Raw genomic sequence first — 20,119 nt, 5'->3', positions numbered from 1 at the left:
CGTCTTGAGCACCACCTCTGTGCTCCCAACGACCCGCTGACCGACCTTGCCCCAACAAATCGGGGTCCTACACTTCCTCCCGTAAAGCATCTCAAAGGGAGGTCGATCAATGCTCGCATGATAACTATTGTTATACGAAAATTCCGCTAATGGAAGATACGTATCCCAACTGCCACCGAAGTCTATAACACATGCCCTGAGCATGTCCTCGAGAGTCTGAATCGTCCTCTCACTCTACCCGTCCGTCTGAGGGTGGAAAGCGGTGCTGAAATGGAGACAAGTACCCATCTCGTCGTGAAACCGCTTCCAGAATCTGGATGTAAAACGGACGTCTCGGTCTGACACCACCGATACCGGCACTCCATGACGTGCCACGATCTCACGCACATAGATATCATCTAACTTTTCTGTTGATATACTCTCCTGGATCGGGATAAAATGAGCACTCTTCGTCAACCGATCCACTACTACCCATATCGAATCTACTCCTCGCGCGGTCCTGGGAAGCTTGGTGATAAAATCCATGGTAATGTCCTCCCTTTTCCACACGGGAATATCTAATGGCTGCATCTTGCCGTGAGGCCTCTGGTGCTCCGCCTTGACCTTCCTGCAGGTCAGGCATCTCTCAACATACCAAGCGACATCCCGCTTCATGCAGGGCCACCAATAATCGGGTCGAAGATCTCTATACATCTTCGTCGCCCCTGGGTGGATAGAAAATCGAGACTTATGAGCCCCATCCATCAACACCTGTCGTACCCCACCCCAGTACGGTACCCACACTCTCCCATGAAGTGTCAGCAATCCCCGACTGTCATAATCAAACGAAGCTACTCGCCCCACTATCCTTTCACACTTTTGCCTCTCCTCCTTGAGGCCCTCAACCTGAGCCTCCCTGATCTGTTCCAACAACGGAGTAATCACTATCATCCTCAAACACAAATCTCTGATAGGGGCTGCCGACACCTTGCGGCTTAGGGTGTCGGCCACCACGTTGGCCTTCCCTGGATGGTAAAGGATCTCACAATCATAATCCTTCAGCACATCCAACCATCTCCTTTGCCTCATGTTCAGACTCGGCTGATCCATAAGGTACCTCAAACTCTTGTGATCCGTGTAGATAGTACAACAGACCCCATAAAGATAATGTCTCCAAATCTTGAGGGCAAACACAACCTCCCCCAGCTCTAAATCATGGGTAGGATAATTAGCCTCATGAGGCTTCAACTGCCTCGAGGCGTAAGCTATCACATGGCCTCGTTGCATCAACACTGCTCCCATACCTGTGATTGAGGCATCACAGTAGACTACGAAGTCCTCTACTCCCTCTGGCAAGGTAAGGATCGGAGCCTCGCACAATCTCTGTCTGAGGATCTCGAACGCTGCCTGCTGCTCAGGCCCCCAACGAAATACCACCGACTTCTTGGTCAGTCGGGTGAGCGACACTGCTATCTTGGAGAAATCCTGAATGAACCTCCGGTAATACCCTGCCAACCCTAGGAAGCTCTGAATCTCAGATGGAGACTTCGGGACCTCCCACTGCATCACGACCTCTATCTTGGCCGGATCCACCAAAATACCCTTCTGGTTGACGAGGTGACCAAGGAACTGCACATCGCGCAACCAGAACTCACACTTGGAGAACTTTGCGAAAAGTCTCTCCCTCCTCAAAACTTCCAGCACCTCTCTCAGGTGCTCCTCGTGCTGCTCCTGCGTCTTGGAATACACCAAGATATCATCTATGAATACTATCACCAACCGATCCAGCATCGGTCTACACACGCGATTCATGAGATCCATGAACGCGGCTGGAGCATTGGTGAGCCCAAATGGCATCACCACAAACTCATAATGACCATACCTGGTCCTGAAAGCAGTCTTCTGCACATCCTCATCCCTAACCCACATCTGATGATATCCGGAGCGTAGGTCGATCTTGGAGAACCAAGACGCTCCCTGAAGCTGGTCAAACAAATCATCTATCCTCAGAAGTGGGTAACGGTTCTTCACCGTTACCTTATTCAACTCCCGGTAATCTATACACATACAGTGCGACCCATCCTTCTTCCTCACAAACAGGATCGGCGCTCCCCAAGGCGAACTGCTCGGCCGAATGAAACCCTTGTCTAGCAGCTCCTGCAGCTGCGTAGACAACTCCTGCATCTCAGGGGGAGCTAGACGGTACGGTGCCTTGGCTATCGGAGCCGCACCAGGAATCAGGTCGATCCTAAACTCAACCTGCCTCTCAGGAGGTATTCCCGGTAAATCCTCGGGAAATACATCCGGGAAGTCTCGCACTACCGGAACATCATCAACTGTCGTCTTGCCCTTCTCCCGGGCATCCAAGACATAAGCTACATAACTAGCGCAACCCTGCTGAAAATAGCGCCTCGCCCTTGCGGCGGAACAAAAGGTCGGTCCGCGTTGTGGCCTCTCGCCCTGAATCACTAACTCTCCCCCACTGGGAGTACGAACCCTCACTAGCTGCAGCTCACAATCAATCACCGCCCCATTGGGGCTCAGCCAATCCATGCCTACAATAACCTTATTCCCTCGCAGGGGAATAGGAACCAGGTCCACCGAAAACTGCTCGTCGAACAACTAAAGAGAACACCCTCTATGCACTTTGGCGACCCTCACGGTCCTGTCATCTGCTATCTCAACCTCTAGTGGACAATCCAGCTCCCCTGGAGCTCTACTAAATCTCTTGCTAAGCGCAAGTGATACAAATGATCGGGTAGCCCCCGAATCGAATAACACCATAGCAGAAATGTCGTTCACAGAGAACGACCCTATATAAAACATATAATCATAAGCAATAATCAAACAATAATAATATAGAGATGAAGGGAAGATACATACCCGTCACCACATCAGGAGTCGCTCGCGCCTCCTCTGCTGTCATCTGAAACGCCCTACTCTTCGCCACTGGCGCCTCGGCCTTGCCGGCCATCTGTAATCCTCAAAGTAGCAGGGGCAGGTGCAGCCACCTTCCCTACTGCGGCTAAACTTGGGCACTGGGACTTTTTATGTCCCTTCAGATTGCACTGGAAGCAAATCAGATCTGATGCTGCAATGGCAGTAGGGGTCGTACAATCCCTGCTCAAATGCCCAGTCCGACCGCACTTGAAGCAGCTGGAATTTCCTGCCTTGCACACCCCATCGTGCATCCTCCCACACTTGCCACATCGACCGTGGCTCGGCTGAATCCTGGATCTGTGATCTGAAACCTTGGGCTTTTTGCCCGAACCTCCTGAACCCGAAACCGCCTCCGGTTTCCTCTTCTTCTCCATCTCGAGATCAATCTCCCTCTCTCGAGCCCTAGCAATCATGTCGTCCAGCGTTTTACAGCTGGACTGGCTCACAAACTGGCGGATATCGCTCCGCAACATCTCATGATAACGGGCCTTCTTCATCTCCTCATCGGCTGCATACTGAAGAACAAGAAGAGCCCTCTCCCTGAACTTGGCGGTGATCTCCGCCACGGTCTCTGTAGTCTGGGTGAGGTCCTGAAACTCTCTGGCTAACTACTACACCTCAATAACTGGTGCAAACTCCGCCCTGAACCTGGTAGAGAAATCAGCCCAGGTCATGGCATCCAACGCTGCATCATCTCCAATGGTATGTCCGACCTCCTCCCACCAATCCCGTGCCCTGTCCTTCAGAAGACAGGACGCCAATCTAACCTTGTCCCCCTCGGGACACCTGCTCGTGCGGAACGCGTTGGCCACATCCGCCAACCATCTAGTACTTGCTATGGGGTCTCGCGCCCCGTGATAGTCTGGAGCTCCACATGCCCTGAATTCCCTGAACGTAAGTGTGCGCGACCCCATCATGGCCGCCACCTCGGCACGGAAGGTGCCTAATCTCTCATCCATCAGCTCTAGGATACCCTCCTTGATCGAACCGAAGATCACAGGAGTTTGTTCTAAAATGATACGAGTAATCTCTGAAGAAAGAAACTCTCTGGTCTGCTCATCCATGCGCTCGTCCCCCGAGCCTGATCCTGATCCCTCCCCGGCACCTCCACTGTCGGCTGCTGGCCTAGAACGCAAAACCACCATTCTGAAACACATCATAGCAACATCAGAAAACTGAAATATCTCAAGGGATCATTGATACTACTACTAGCTCCCTGGTCTTGTCTTGGCCTTCCTTGATTCGAGTACGGATCCTCTGCTTTCAGTAGTACGGGCCCATACTACCTTCCACATCTATCCGTACTTTCCTCAAGAACTGCCTTGACTCCACCAAGTCACTTCTACTACTACTGATCTCTGCTACTCTCATCCTAGGCTTGCCCTAGGGAAATCTCTGACTCCACTCAAACCAGTCCTCAGCTGCTGAAGGCCTCCTTGTAATGCTAATTAGCCATCACCTGAATACCATCACATGTGATGAGGCTCGGATAATCCTTCGAGTAAAAGGCTCGTCCCTACCATGGTTAGACTCAAACAAGAGTTGCGCAATAGGGCCAAATCCAATACTCTGAGATTATTCAACCCTGATCACATGTGACGTGGCGTATTCACCTAATGGCTAACTCTCATCACCAAGAGTTCTACTAAGCACGAAGCAAGCAGCATTCGGACACCGGAATTTACTCAAGCAAATCTACTCTCATAACGAGAAACTGTACTAGCATACAATGCTAACTCGCGCTACCAGGCATAACCTAAACAGGCTATCCTACTGCTGTCTACTCAATACTAGCATGCAATTCTCATAGAGCTTAAACACATATAGCAGGCACATAAGGCATCCTCCTAGATCCTTAGTCCTATACTAGCATGCTGTTCTACTGAAACTGGAACAATTAATCATAATAATAAAACTTGTATGGGTAATTTGGGAGTACTTACTTGAGCTCGACTGATCGCATGCACCACACCCTTATCTTGTTTAAAAATTCTTTTTCTTTCTAAGTGTTTTTCAAAATTTCATTCGAAAACATTTTTCTTTTTGAAAATCTTTTTATCTTTCCCTTAGTTTGAGTTCAGATGCACCCGGAGGTGTATCCGAATCCCTCAAACCAGGGCTCTGATACCAACTTGAAACGACCCAAAATACGACCCAAAAATTTCAATTTTTATCATAACAAAACCATGAAACTGAGTATCACATAGTAAAACAATACGTTGCGTGTTTCAAAAACCATAATAAAATACTGTGAGAAAAACTGTAACACAACTGTATCCAAACATATCAAGAAAACTGAATCAACTCCCAGGACAAACTGAAGTTGTGGTGTGTGCGATGCCATCATCCCGAGATCTTCCCTTTGCTTGCGGAAGTACCTGAAACCAAAACTGAAACTGTAAGCACGAAGCTTAGTGAGCTCCCCCAAACTACCACATACCATATAATACATAAAAAAAACACATATTAGGCCTTGTCCACTGACTGGGACCCCCGTCCCCTACATCGGACCGAAAGTCCGAAACTGGCTGGGACCCCCGTCCCCTACATCGGACCGAAGTCCGAAACTCACTGAACACGGCATAGCATAACATATCATCTAGCATAAACACATAAATCCTGTCTGAGCCACGGAGGCGTCAAACATACTAATTACTGCAATGGACCGAAGTCCAAAAACTACTGCTAACTGAACGGGCCGACATTGTGGCCTTAGACCCGTTCCCACTGGAAGAAAACTCACCTCGTGAACTGGCTGCTGTGTGTATGGCTCTGGAAGCTAACTGCTGCTGCTCAGATATCTCCCCGGCTACAATTCCATAAACACACTCAATCAAATGCTAATCACTGCATTGGGGTAAAATGACTCTTTTACCCTTGGTCAAAGTCAAATCTCTCGGTCAAAGTCAACCCACAGTTGACCTGACTCGCCGAGTTGGGCCGCCAACTCGCCGAGTCTCTAGTCTCACTTCTCAACCCTACTCGTGGCTACTTGTCGAGTATGGCATCGACTCGACGAGTACCCTCTCGATTCAAGAACTCAGACAATCTTCATCCGACTCGCCGAGTCATATGAACAACTCGACGAGTTGTTCTTCGATCTAAGAAGATTGCCTTGGACTCGCCGAGTTGTATGAACAACTCGTCGAGTCCCACCATTACTGTGTCTACCCTCCGACTCACTGAGTCCATCCTACTGCTCTCTGGCCTCCACTCGGAATCACTCAAAGGGTAAAGATCGGGGACTCGCGACCGGACTCACCGAGTCCAAAGAACGACTCGCCGAGTCACATGCATGCAGATCCTAAAAACCCGATTCTGCTCAGCACCACCGCATACAAATTATAGATCTGAGTTCCTAAGGTTGATTTACCACGTAAAGTTTCCAACTTTACGTGTACATACACATGAAAAAGGAGATAAAGGCTAAAAAGGCACTTAGAAGAGTAGATCTAGGGTTATCATGCAAAATGGCTCCATAAAGGTGATAGATCTACGATTTTGGAACTGAAACATGGCTAGATCCGAAGGCTAATCAATCTAATGTGATCTCTCTACCAAGAACAAGCTAAGAAATGGCTAAAAGAGGCTAAATATGCCTGTTAAAGAGAAATCAATCATAGAAACAGAAGGAATTCGGTTAATACCTCAATAAACTCTGAAATGGGTGCAAGACCTTGGATCTTCTTCTTCTCCTTTGGATCTAGCCTCCTTCTTCTCTTCAAAACTTCAAGATTCACACAAGAAATACTCAATTACTCAAGGAAACAATTAGGGTTTGCTAAATGATGCTCTGAGGGTGAAGGGGACGAGTTTGGGGGCTCATAAGGTGGTTTAAATAGGGTGCAAACCCGGGGATTTAGGGTTTCTACCTGGCAGGCAGACTCGCCGAGTCCCGAATATGGACTCGCCGAGTCGCCTACTAACACGTGCTCAAAAACTCGCCCCTACTCGACGAGTCAGGACATAGACTCGCCGAGTCCCTCTCGAAAACTTCAAGATAAATACCACGGAAGCAACATACTAGAAATGAGGCGTTACAAGAAGGCTCCTATGAAGAAGGTTCTTGTGAAGAAGGGTCCTGTGAAGAGAAGTCCTATGAAGAAGGTTCCTTTGAATGATGCTGGTAGGGTGAGAAAGTTTTCAAAAAGAATCACAGAAATTGGTATTCAAAAAAATGTTAAAGTCAAGTATGAAACTGGATGCAACCAAGACAAACATGTGACCTTAGAGTAATTAGGTTTTGATGTAGTGGGGTAATGCATGTGACATATATATTTTGATGTAGTGTGGGGTAATCTTTTGAACTTTATTACTATATTACCCCTACTAGTTGTTTACTTTTGATGTACTTGTCGAATCTTTTGAACTAAATTACTGTATTACCCCTGTTGGTGGGCTTATCTTTTGTAATTATTAAATGGCTCGATGCCTTTTGTCATCCACTTTTATTTGTCTTTACATCCAATTCTCTATAAAAGAATCTTTCTTGTAATTTGTCTTGGTTTTACCTCCATTTGACTGAGTTAATTACATCAACATCTATATATAATAACAATAAGCTTTACCATTACATAAACATAAAGCACATCAACATCCATTACATAAACAAGAATTACACTACAAGTCTATTACATCAAAATCCCATAAAAACCACCAGAAGCATATCTTCAACCCCAAAACATAACCTTAACAATGACCAGCAAAATCAGTATCTAAATCATAACCTTCAACTGTTTCACTTCTTCTCTAACAGATGCCACATCCTCTAAAACTTGTTTAAGATAATCTGCAAAATCTGAAAGAGCATCTTTTGCAATGGCCTTCATATTCTCAGGTTCTTCATCAATCCATTCCCAAAATTTACACTTTTTCCCCTGGTTTCTGTAGTAATAAAATCAACAACATAGCAGGAAAGAAGAAGCAAATTGATTCGATTTGACAAATAAAATCAATTTAGGTATTTACCAATGAGTTAGGGCACACTCGGAATTTCTTTCCAGAGTTATCTTTGGTCTTGGAGGTACGAATTCTTGAAGGGAGTTCACAATCACAGAGGACGTCCTTATCTACTCTCTGATTGCTTGAACCTGTGGAGATTCTTGAGCCACTTGACATCTTCTTTCTTCTTCTACGAAATCCCCACTTTTATGTGTTCGAGTTTGAAGCTTCCTGAATTTGGATGTTAACATTCGTTTATAAGGAGTCACTAAGCTAATTAATTTTTATGCAGTTGTTGTTAGGGCCACGTGTGCTTTCACATCAGCAGAACCGATAGAAGTCGGTCAAAAGGATCTATTGTGTACATATTAATAAAATATAAGGGCTTAATTTACAAAAAAAAAAAATAAAAACAAAATGTGTACATTTTAAAAAGTAACCTACCCTTTAAAGTCATTTTCCCTTAACCTTTATTTATTTCACTTTGTTTAGGAATGGACCAATATACCCTTAACCTAATAAGTAATGGACCAATATACCCTTAACCTAATAAAGTTTTCGTTCGTATGTTCACCAGAAGAAAAAGAAACAGCGCAGCCTCCCTTCTTCTCTCGTCGCTCCTCAGGCGATTCCCTATTCCTCGTCGTTGATTGCTCACCGCCGACTTCCATCGTCGGATACCGTCGCACCCACAGCACCGGCGACCGTCGCACACCACAAATACGATTCATGTACGATTTTCTTCATCGTTTACTGCTTTCGTTCAACTGTATTTTGCTGCTCTTGATTTTCCTTTTTCCCCCGATTTCGGTTGAAATCTAAATCATATGTTTGTTGAAATCGAAATATGTATGATGTCTGATAATTTTAGATATATGTGTTCAATTGCTTCGATTTTATTTTTTCCCCTGATTTCAGTTGAAATTGCCTGCTGTCACTACAATGGTGTATCAGCGTGTCTATTCAATTGCTGTCTAATGGTCATAACTGTTCAATTGCTCCTGTTCTTAACAGGAAATACACATTGTGTTCATAACAAGAACATACACATATTGTCATAATATAAAAGGAAGCCCTTTTTGGTAATTTTGCCAAACACCCGCGAATCATCGGCTTTCTCACCTTTGCCGCCGCCGGAACTACCATCAACGTTATCGAAGCTCTGCATCTAAATCTATTTGATAAACTCTGCAACGAAACAAACGTTCACTTACTGTTTTTAGAAGTATGAGGGTTAAGGTTATTTCTCGCTCTGCAGATGATTTTACACGCGAGCGGAGTAATGATCTTCAGGTAATTTTGTTTCGGTGTCTGTATGATTTCGAGAAAAGAATAGCAAATATATTAGATTTACTACAAAACCCCGGTCGAATTTTCGTGTGATGAGTGCTTCGATTGACATCAAAATTCAAGTGTAGTTTTTTTTTTGAGACGATGGGAGTCTGATTATCTCGTTGATGTTAATTTCATTTCCTATTGTATCAGAGGGTTTCTCGAAACTACGACCCAAACCTTCGTACTCAAGAGAAGGCTGTGGAGTATGTTAGAGCCCTTAATGCAGCTAAATTAGATAAGGTAATACTCTCTCTCTCTCTCTCTCTCTCTCTCTCTCTCTCTCTATATTCGATACCTGTTTGATATGCTTTTCATTTTTCTAACTAATTGATTTGTTGTGCTTTGAATGTTAAAGCAAATCATTGTTTTTTAGTTATTTTTTGTTATAGTTGAGATTAATTTTGACATGGACACATGATAGGTATTTGCAAGACCATTTATTGGAGCCATGGATGGGCATATAGACGCCATCTCATGTATGGCAAAAAACCCTAGTCACTTGAAAGGTGTATTTTCTGGTTCTATGGATGGAGGTAAGCTTCAGTTGCCATATTTATTTGTTTCTTTTGGCCTATGTTTTTTCTTCTTTTAATTCAATAACACATACAAATAGATCAAATATTTTCTTTCAAACGTTTGTGAACTTAACTTGATATAGGGAAAGATGTAACACTAAGTTTATAACATTATATATCAATTTTTGTTTACTTACTGGTGATTAATTTTTCAGTAAGATTTAGTCACTGAATGCAATATGTATTATATGTCAAACTGACTTAACAAGTAGGTTTGTGAAATTGCCAAAGCCCCAAAAGTAAGAATGGTATTTTTGGTAATTAACCCATTTAAGCATACAATAATAGTGATGAACACAAGTGTCAATTTTGTATGAGAAGCTTATGTAGATAAGTTTGTCTGTTTGAAGTCAAAAGGAAGCATATATTTTTCCTTAAGTAAGTCGGAATATTCTGAAAAGACAAGTGTTTCTTTTGGCTATATGTTTTTAAAAACCAAGTTATGTTCTGTAACAACTAACATGTTGAATTTGTGATTCCTTGCAGATATTCGTTTATGGGATATTGCTTCGAGGTAATACTGAAGCGTAGGAAAACATGATATATTAATATATAATATAACAACATATGAAGAAATTTGTTATTCTTATAATTCTTTGGAAATCAAACTTTTGTATTCTAGGAAAACAATTTGTCAATATCCTGGGCACCAAGGTGCAGTACGAGGTTTAACTGTATCTACAGATGGTGGTGTTCTTGTTTCATGTGGAACAGATTGCACGTAAGCTTTATGATGTTAGATTTGGGTAGTGTTTGGTATCATGGAAATGTCTATTCAACCAAACTGAGTATTAGTATTTTAGCAATTTATAATCCTGAACTTGAACATTAACTTTGATGTGTTTATTGTTACTTAATTGAATCAGTGTTAGACTGTGGAGGGTTCCTCTTTCAAGTGGCATCGACTCATCTGATTCCTCAGAAAAGGTTAGTGCTAAGTGCTAAGTGCTAATTGCTAACCCTAGTTTGGTTTCTTGATTCTTGCTCATGTTAACATGTTTATGCAAATTTATGTTTTTATGATTGCAGTTAATTGCATCCTATGTTTGGAAAAATGCCTTCTGGTAAGTTTACTAGTATATTACTATCTCTTGCATTGTGAAACTCAACGATTATCTTTTTCATGTTTTCATGGATTTTGACTTTATTATTTTCAGGGGTGTGGACCATCAATGGGAAGGTAGTCTTTTTGCCACAGCTGGTGCTCAAGTTGATATATGGGACCACAATAGGTAATGAGCCAAATTTAGCTCAGATCATTGATACAATGGTGTTTTGTTTGGTATGATGGAATTGAGAAGGGATAGGAATGGAATGCGTCATTCCATTCCATTCAAGACCTGTATAGTTTTGTGTGTCTAATTGGTGTGCTCATGATATAGGTCGCAGCCAGTTAACAGTTTCGAATGGGGAAATGACACGGTTATTTCTGTCCGATTTAATCCCGGGGAACCAAATATACTTGCAACATCTGGAAGGTCACTTGATTCTATATAATATATATAACATTGGCTTAAATGCAAGAAACAGCTACACACTTTTCCTTCCATTCGTTCATCTCTAAAGTTTTTTTTTTTTTTTTTTTTTTTTTTGGTACTTGTGTGTAGTGATCGGAGTATAACAATATATGATCTTCGAACGTCTTCACCAGCAAGAAAACTTATCATGAGGGTATGTCTGCAAATATATAATTATAGTTGATAGATACATACATGTGTGTATAATATAATGCTATCTTCTTAGTTGTAGAACCATTTTTATTATTCAACTTTATATATTTTTCTTTTTTTTCAGACAAAAACAAATTCTATTGCTTGGAATCCAATGGAACCGATGAACTTCACAGCTGTAAGTACCAACTGGACATCATCTACAACATGCACTTTCCACATCCCCAAACCATTATAAATTATAAAAATATTGGAATAATCTACAAAAGTACACATCTTATCAATCATGTGTAAGTTGAAATATTCAAATCACAAAAATCTGAAACCAAAAAACACATCCCATCTGTGCAAAAGACATGAATGCCCGCCCTCGTATATGGTTTCTAACACTTCTTTTTGTGACAGGCAAATGAAAATTGCAATTGTTACAGTTTTGATGCAAGAAAATTAGAAGAAGCCAAGTGTGTGCATAAAGATCATGTGTCTGCAGTGTAAGATATCTACTGTGATTTTAAACATTTTTTATTTTTATTTTTTTGGTATAAGACACTAATAGATTTGATGATGGCTTTGCAGTATGGATATTGATTACTCACCAACCGGTCGTGAATTTGTAACTGGATCTTATGACAGAACAGTAAGTCCTTTTTTGAAAAAAAAAATTAATTTTAAGTTATATTTGTATTCATTTTAGTAAATAAAATATTATGGATTTTCGTAGGTGAGGATTTTTCAGTATAATGGTGGACATAGTAGGGAAATCTATCACACTAAGCGAATGCAAAGGTAATCGTAATTCCCCTTGATTTTGATTTTCTGTACATATGTTTGAAATATGGATTTGAGCATTAAATTGGGGGCTAAGTTTGATAATTGATGAATTTTCAGGGTGTTTTGCGTGAAGTTTAGTGGTGATGCAAGTTATGTGATCTCGGGTAGTGATGACACCAATCTTAGACTTTGGAAAGCTAAAGCATCAGAGCAACTCGGTGTTGTAAGTACATACACTTGTCATTAATATATTAGAATACTTTTTTTTTTGTTATATTGATGTTGTGTAAAATAATTGAATTTTGTGTGGCAGATTCTTCCACGAGAACGTAGGAAGCATGAATATATGGAGGCTGTCAAGAATCGTTACAAGCACCTTCCCGAGGTCAAACGTATATTAAGGTATTTCCCCCCTTTTTTTTTCTTAATTCTTAGTTAACGTTTTTGGTTTCTAATTATATCTAATTTGTTCTATTTTTAATTTATTCTATCTGTATACATAATATATATGTTTTCTTTAAAAAAAATAATAATTTGCAGGCATAGGCACTTGCCAAAACCAATATACAAGGCAGGGTTGCTTAGGAGAACAATGGCAGATGCAGAAAAGAGGAAGGAAGACAGGAGGAGAGCTCACAGTGCCCCTGGAAGCATGCCAAGAAAGTCTGTACGTAAAAACAGAATCATTCAAGAAATCGAATGAGACTCTCATCAACTCAAACTGGAAATTTCATCATCATCATCAATTTTGCTTGATTTATTTTTAAGAAAATCACTGAGTTTCAGATATAGGTTGCGACAACTTGCTTAAATTTGTAATGCAATACGAAAAGTATGGATTTTGTTTTGGATGCGTTTGTTTATTTCTCTGTGCGATAGTTTCAGTTTTTTTACCTTGTTAACGAGTAATGATTTTAGGTTGCAATTTTTGGGCTAAATGCGAGATACAGTATTATTCAATTTTCATTGAAATGATTGGCATATTATTATTGTGTTTTGAAATATGTATGCACATCAAAATACAAACCAGTTTCAAAAACTTTTTAAATTTGTATTTTACCATAGAGTTCTTATGTGAACAGCAACCATTTTGCCAACTCAAAATCTATATGAAACTCGATTAAACCCTTTATAATGTTTATGCATAATGAAGCCTGAGAGTAGGATCGTAGGTCACATAGTTGTGGATGTCAACCATCATGGAGTTTTCGTTTCTAATCCTTTTGTATATTAACAATGTACAACCTTAATAGTTAATGACCTCTTTTTTCTTAACGCCTAAAGATCCACAAATTTCATGTTTTCTTACAAAAATGACGGGCGATTGACCTTATATATGAGCCTTAAAATAAGTTTATATAGTGTAGTTTACCATTAACTTTTTGGAATGACAATATATGTAAATTATTATAATGAGCCTTTGTTTGATTTGATTCAACCTCTAGGATTTCTTTGGTGGGTTTATATTTTATAAGAGTAGATTAAAGATTGTTGCTTTCTTTGCAATGGTTGCGATTTGTGATGCAAGATTTAAAGAACATAAGCCTAAGAACAATTAAGGAACATTTTTGAAAATACAAAGTAGTGGGGGAAGGGGTAGGGTTGAGGGAGGTCATTACATTCCATGGGATGAGTAGTCGGAAATGATAAGGTCTTTTTTATATGTTGAGGAGAGAGATTGGTTGTTTTGGGTGGAGCAGTGGCGGAGACAAAGTTGGTATTTTGTTGCTGGTATTTCAAGACTGATACTGATTGAGACAAAGTTGGTTGCTATTGTTTGCTAATATGACGATTTCATGTTGATTCCAGTTTGATTTTCTACATTATCAAGCTCAATAATTGGTTTATGGTGTTGTTAATAATCGGTTTTTGTGGTTGTAACTAAGTTGTTTTCCTATATTTGGTATAATAATGCTCGTAAAAGTAAGAGGACGATGAATTTGTGATTATTAAACAAAAAAGTTTATGCATTGAAGATTGTACTTAAAGATATATTTCTTTTAATGAAAACATGATTTGACAAATTAATAAGGTACAAAATTACATAAATCGTTCATTTGGTACTCTAAACTCGTATATTTTGTTAATATTTTTATGAAGATTATCCTTATGTTTTAATTTATTGCGTAGCTTGTCCATGTGGTTCCGTTTTATTTCAAAATTGATCTGAAATTACTATTTTACTCTTGATTAGCTTTTATTTTCTATATTTAATTTAAAATTAATAAAATATCCTATTTAAATTTGATATAGAAAACTTTATTAAGCTAAATCCCCATCCCCAGGGAAACGGTGTCATCTTCCCCATCTCAAATCTCGTCCTCCTCTTTTCTGGTTTGTGACGCCCTCCGTTGCTCCTTCCTTCTTTTCATCTTTTCCAAAAAACCACAACAAAATTGATTAAAGCAGATGGACAACATTCAATATTAAAGCCTAAACACTTCATCCCCTCAATCTATCTTTTCTGATGTAGCCTCACTTGAATCAAACCCCACAAAAATCAACATAAACAAAGCTACCCATCACTTCTCCTACCCTCTATTGATTTTTTTTTAAAGACAATCTTTTGGAAATAATATTGCTTGTTGATCTTTTGGGCATACAAGACCCTTGATTTGGGTTATTGAATCCATGAGTTCCATGAGTTGTGATTTATTTATGTGTTTGTTTTTGGAGGTTTGATTCGAGTATCATGGATCACCATCCTTTACTCTAAATGAAATGACTTCAGGTAACTCACTAGGCAAATCCATTGTCTAACTTATTTTAATGTGTGATCAAATCGAAGACCTTAACTCGGTTAGGGATTAACTTGGACATTAAGAAGATCACGAAAAGTATGGTGAGCTAAAATCTTGTTTTAATATGTTTATTGTTAACAACCTCATTAATTTTCAAACTTGACTAACTATATTATTTTGGGACCAAAGTGTTTTTCCACAAAACATAAACTCTAAATTTTTAGAAAAATGTCCACAAATGATTCTTAAGTACGATTTCAACCACCCAAACGCAAGGTGTTACAAAATGTGATCTTGCAATCTTGAGCATTAACATAAAATTTGTGTTTTCTCACAAAATTGGGAATGGTAACGACACACTTTTCTAGAAATAGTGGCTGGCCTCTATGACACTTTAATCTCGATTCCCAAACTTATTTGTTGCTGAGAAGATGAAATGTTGCACTATTACAAAGATAATTTCCTATGATGGGCCGATGTGCGATTGGAAAAACTCGCCAAGCAGCTTGATTAAGGTCAGCGAACAGGGCCAGTCCAGACGGTGGGCAACCCAGGCGACCGCCCAGGGCCCACGAATCCAGGGGGCCCAAATTTTTGGGCTATGTAGTGAATATATATAAAAAGATTATTACCAAAATGATTTTTAGAGCCTAAAGTTAGTTCAAACTCAAAATAGCTCAAAAATAAACAATTTGACTTATTTGTTATTTTTAATTGAACGCGTTTATAGTGAATAATAAATGATAATTTTTTTTAATCTTTATTATATTTGTCTTTAGGGGGCCATTTTTTTTCTTTTCGCTTTGGGCCCCATATACGTTTGGACCGGCCCTGTCAGCGAATTAACTATTATTGTTAATGTTGTTCTTCATTTCTCTTTGCAGGCCTTCAGTGACTAGTGACTACCAACGATGCTCCCTTTCTCCGGATGGAACCTATAAGATTGATCATTGATCTCTTGCGTAAAAACATTAATGCAAAATTATCTATTGCATGCTCTGACCTAAGTAGATGTATAAAATATTTACAATTAAAGTTTTCTTGCTTCATTTGGTGAGCTAGTATATATTGAATCACTTTAGGCTTGGTGTTACACGACATAGGGGTGAATATCACATCGGATGATATGTAGTTTTTGTACAACTAATGTTGAATCGACAAACCACCTTCTTATCATATGTTTGTTTCTGAAGGACGTTAGGCAGTAGCTTCTAAGGTGTTGTAGCATTCCCTCAACAATAATTCTCGCCTTTTCAGAAGTATTGGAGTTACAAAATCGTGATCGTAAAATCGAATCAAGATTATAAGATTCTAACAAAAACATTTTAAAACATTACTCGATCATTTAACAATAAATAGTTTAAAATATGAAAAATACATCATTTAGAAATAAAAAATTCAAAAAAAGTTTTCTATGGTTCATATTCAATGTACTTAGTTATTTCAAGACAAAATTATATAATTTAAAAAAAAAATAGTAACAATCTTGCGATCTTATTATGATCTTGTGATCTTACTATGATCTTACCCAAAACGATTGACGTATTATTAGAATTGATTTACCTATGTAAGATCGTAGAATCGTATGATCCTACAGTCAAGATCACGATTTTAACAACTTTGGTTCACACTACCCATACTATGACGGGCAGATAATACTATGGTCTTTATTTGGTTCAAATTTAAACATAAAAAATAAAATATTAGTTGGTCATATTGGTATTGTTACCTTTTTTTTCTCTCAATTCTCAAAATATAATGTTTGAACTCTTTTTTTGGTCCCGTTGGTCTTGCTAGGCATGGGTTTGTTTTCCTCTCCAAAAATATGTTCTCTTTTTTTTTTTTTTTTTCGTAATATTGAATTTGATGTACGCGTTGGAGTTGGTGTGATGGGATGGATTGCATGGAGAACGGGAGACAGGGCTGCTCCCATTTCACAAGTCATTATTTATAGACTAAATTATAGTTTTGGTCCTTATATTTTAGATCAATTTATAGTTTAAGTCTAAGTTTTCAAAAACTGGTGTGATTGATCCTCATGGTTGCAAAATTATTCACAATCGGTCTCCAGTTACCATCAACACCTCTTCGTTAATTATGTGTAACATGACAAGGTTGCACCTCTTTTTTCATTTTCTTATTATATTTAAACAAAATTTCACCATTAATCATTTCCAACAACTTAACATCGAATCAAAAGCTATCTAGATTCCTTAATAATATATGTTAAAATAGTTCAATCATCAATATAATATATTAATGTAATCCAATTTTTAAATAATTCATTAGATTAATGTAATCCAATATAAAAGTTTTTTTTTTATAAAAATGTTTATTTATTTTAAAAGTATAACTATATTTTTTTTACGTATTTATGTATTTTTATTCAAGTCGTCTTCACCATTTCATCCAATTCGTACAACTTCTTCGAGTATGCCTAGATGATTTTTCTACATACTCACATATTCTAAGTTTTTACCATTCGCTTATCTTGAAATTAAATATTAAATGGGAAGAACTTAAAATATATGGGTATGTAGGAAAATCATCTAGATATACTCGAAGAAGCTGTGTGAATTAGATGAAATGGTGAAGACAACTTGAAGTAAAAATACATAAATACATAAAAATAATACGATTATACATTTAAAATACACAAAAAATATGTAAAATATTTAAAAATACAAACACACACACACACACACACACACACACACACATATATATATATATATATATATATATATATATATATATATATATATATATAACAATATGTTTATATATTTAAAATACATAAACATATATATAAAAAACTTTTAAAAGATACATAAAAATAAATAAAAATGCGTAATACATAAAAACATATAAAAAAATACATAAAAAATATGTAAAATACTTAAAAATACATAAAAACACGTTTATACATTTAAAATACATAAGCATCTATATAAAAAACTTTAAAAAATACATAAATACGTAAAAAAACATCTAAATACATAATACATAAAAAAATAACACATAAAAATATGTAAAATGGTTAAAAATACATATAAATAAGTAAAAAAAAATTATGCTTATACATTTAAAATACGTAAATATATACATATAAAAACTTTAAAAAATACATAAATACGTATATATATATATATATATATATATATATATATATATATATATATATATATATATAGGGTTAAGTTATTTTGTTTTCACTATCTATTATGTGCATGTATAACTGATTCTGGACCAATCATTTTAGTTATTTTAATAAAGTAATTAATGCATATTACATGTTGAAGATATAATAGGTATTAATTACATCTTCAGCATTTAATAAACATTAATTACTTTCTTAAAATAACTAAAATGATTGGTTCATAATCAATTATACAAGCACACAATAGATAGTGAAAACATTTGAACCTAACTCTCTCTTTCTCTCTCTCTCTCTCTCTCTATATATATATATATATATATATATATATATATATATATATATATATATACACACACACACGTAAAAAATATGTTTACACATTATATACAAATTCTGCATAAAAATCCTATTATTTTGAAAAAATTAACAATTTGGTCTCATGACCTACTGAACAGGTCAAATGGACTAAAGTGAACAAATTAGCCAGTTTCTTAGACTTTTCTATTTAAAAAGTAAAGAAGTTGAAATTTTTCTGTTTAAAAAATAAAATTTATAACTTTATTAATTTTTTTTTTCAAAATATTAAGATTTTTTTAAAGATTATTCTTTCGATTTTTGTCGAAATAACCCTTGTTAATAAAAATTTCAAAATATCATAAAATACAATAAATGAGTATAATGGTCGTTTTTGCATTTTTAACGGATTGGACGTGACGGTGACAATCTTAGGGACAAGACGTGTCAATTTTTTAAAGTATTAGGATGATCAGCATAATTGTTTTAAAATTGGACTCTAAGTCTCTAACTCATAGTTATGGACGGCAGCGACGGAATACGTGTATTAGTGGGTTGACCGAGTCAAGACGTAATAGCTGGTGGACCCACTATCAACGCCGCTTTTATCTTTCTCTCTTTCACACCTTGACACCTATCCGTAACAACCCACAAATTCCAATTAGGCTCAACTAAGTATTAACAAAAGGGAAACACACATTATTATAAGCTTTTATAAATATTTTATGGTAGATGAAATTACACTGTAATTTGGCATAAGATTATCCACATTGTATAATACAATGTAATTCATATATTAAAAATATTATATCGTTCTTTTTAATAATTCTCTAATATTTATACCGTATCACTATCTTTTAAAAATGTCTCATTGCCACATCAATAATTACTTTATATATTTGTTAACATATATTTTAAATATTAAACATTAGTAATTACCCAATAATAAATAATAAATATAATTATTATAGTTAGAAGAATATTTTTAAAATAAAATAATAATATAAAGGTCATAGTTTTTCCATTAGTGGAAAACTCAGTTTGCTTCTTATTGATTTCAATCGATCATCAACTTTATGAAGAAAGGTAAAATCTAAAATGATGTGACAACCAAATGAGTAAAGTGAAAAAAAATAAAAAATTTCAAACACTCGAGACATTCTGATGGCATGCAAAATAGGATTTTCGAGAAGTTGGCTCAATCATCTTTCATCTCCCATTGAAAAGAAAATGATATAATACATCTACCATTAAGGCTAAGGGGAGTGGTAACACTCCTAACATCTTTCCAAATCAATTTTTTGAATGCCATGTCAACTTTTTATCCTAACATCTAATTTTTAGCATTTGATAAGGAGTGGTGGTGTGTTATTTTAACAGAGTTTAGTTTGAAAAAAAAACTTAATAGAAAAAAGATAAAAGGGAAACAACCAATCATAACTCAGCTAACCATTTTCTGTTTCCTCTCTCTTCACGCTACATCTTTGGCGAGAGACATTTGGCGAATTGGCTAGCAAATGGGAAGGAATGGGGTAACACTTTACTAGCGAGGGAGGTGGCGAGGCTTAACACCTCCCACTCCCTTAGAGTATACGGTATGGGCAACGAGAAGTGCTATTTTTGCTGATGTGGCACCTCATAATTTAGTCATAACAAGATGAACACCACCCCTCCTTTTTGTTAAGAGGATGTTATGACATATCTTATTGTGAC

General features: G+C 37.5%; 1 protein-coding gene across 1 annotated transcript; it reads left to right on the top strand.

Moving 5' to 3' along the window:
• The first annotated feature begins 8,423 nt into the window (after nucleotides 1-8,423).
• LOC111886225 (uncharacterized) lies at nucleotides 8,424-13,074 on the top strand. The gene is made up of 18 exons (XM_023882461.3): nucleotides 8,424-8,591; nucleotides 8,875-9,153; nucleotides 9,346-9,435; nucleotides 9,617-9,728; nucleotides 10,257-10,284; nucleotides 10,393-10,491; nucleotides 10,637-10,697; nucleotides 10,800-10,834; nucleotides 10,928-11,002; nucleotides 11,153-11,248; nucleotides 11,378-11,441; nucleotides 11,565-11,618; nucleotides 11,846-11,931; nucleotides 12,017-12,077; nucleotides 12,162-12,226; nucleotides 12,329-12,434; nucleotides 12,525-12,613; nucleotides 12,752-13,074. Exons 2-18 carry the CDS (start codon nucleotides 9,088-9,090, stop codon nucleotides 12,912-12,914), a joined length of 1,350 nt encoding a protein of 449 aa, XP_023738229.1. The 5' UTR covers nucleotides 8,424-8,591; nucleotides 8,875-9,087; the 3' UTR covers nucleotides 12,915-13,074.
• The last annotated feature ends 7,045 nt before the right edge of the window (nucleotides 13,075-20,119 follow it).

The sequence above is a fragment of the Lactuca sativa genome, chromosome 4, assembly GCF_002870075.4.
Source record: "Lactuca sativa cultivar Salinas chromosome 4, Lsat_Salinas_v11, whole genome shotgun sequence".
Lineage (NCBI taxonomy): Eukaryota > Viridiplantae > Streptophyta > Magnoliopsida > Asterales > Asteraceae > Lactuca > Lactuca sativa.
The sequence above is the reverse complement of the archived record's forward strand: the minus strand, read 5'-3'. Positions and strand labels throughout refer to the sequence as shown.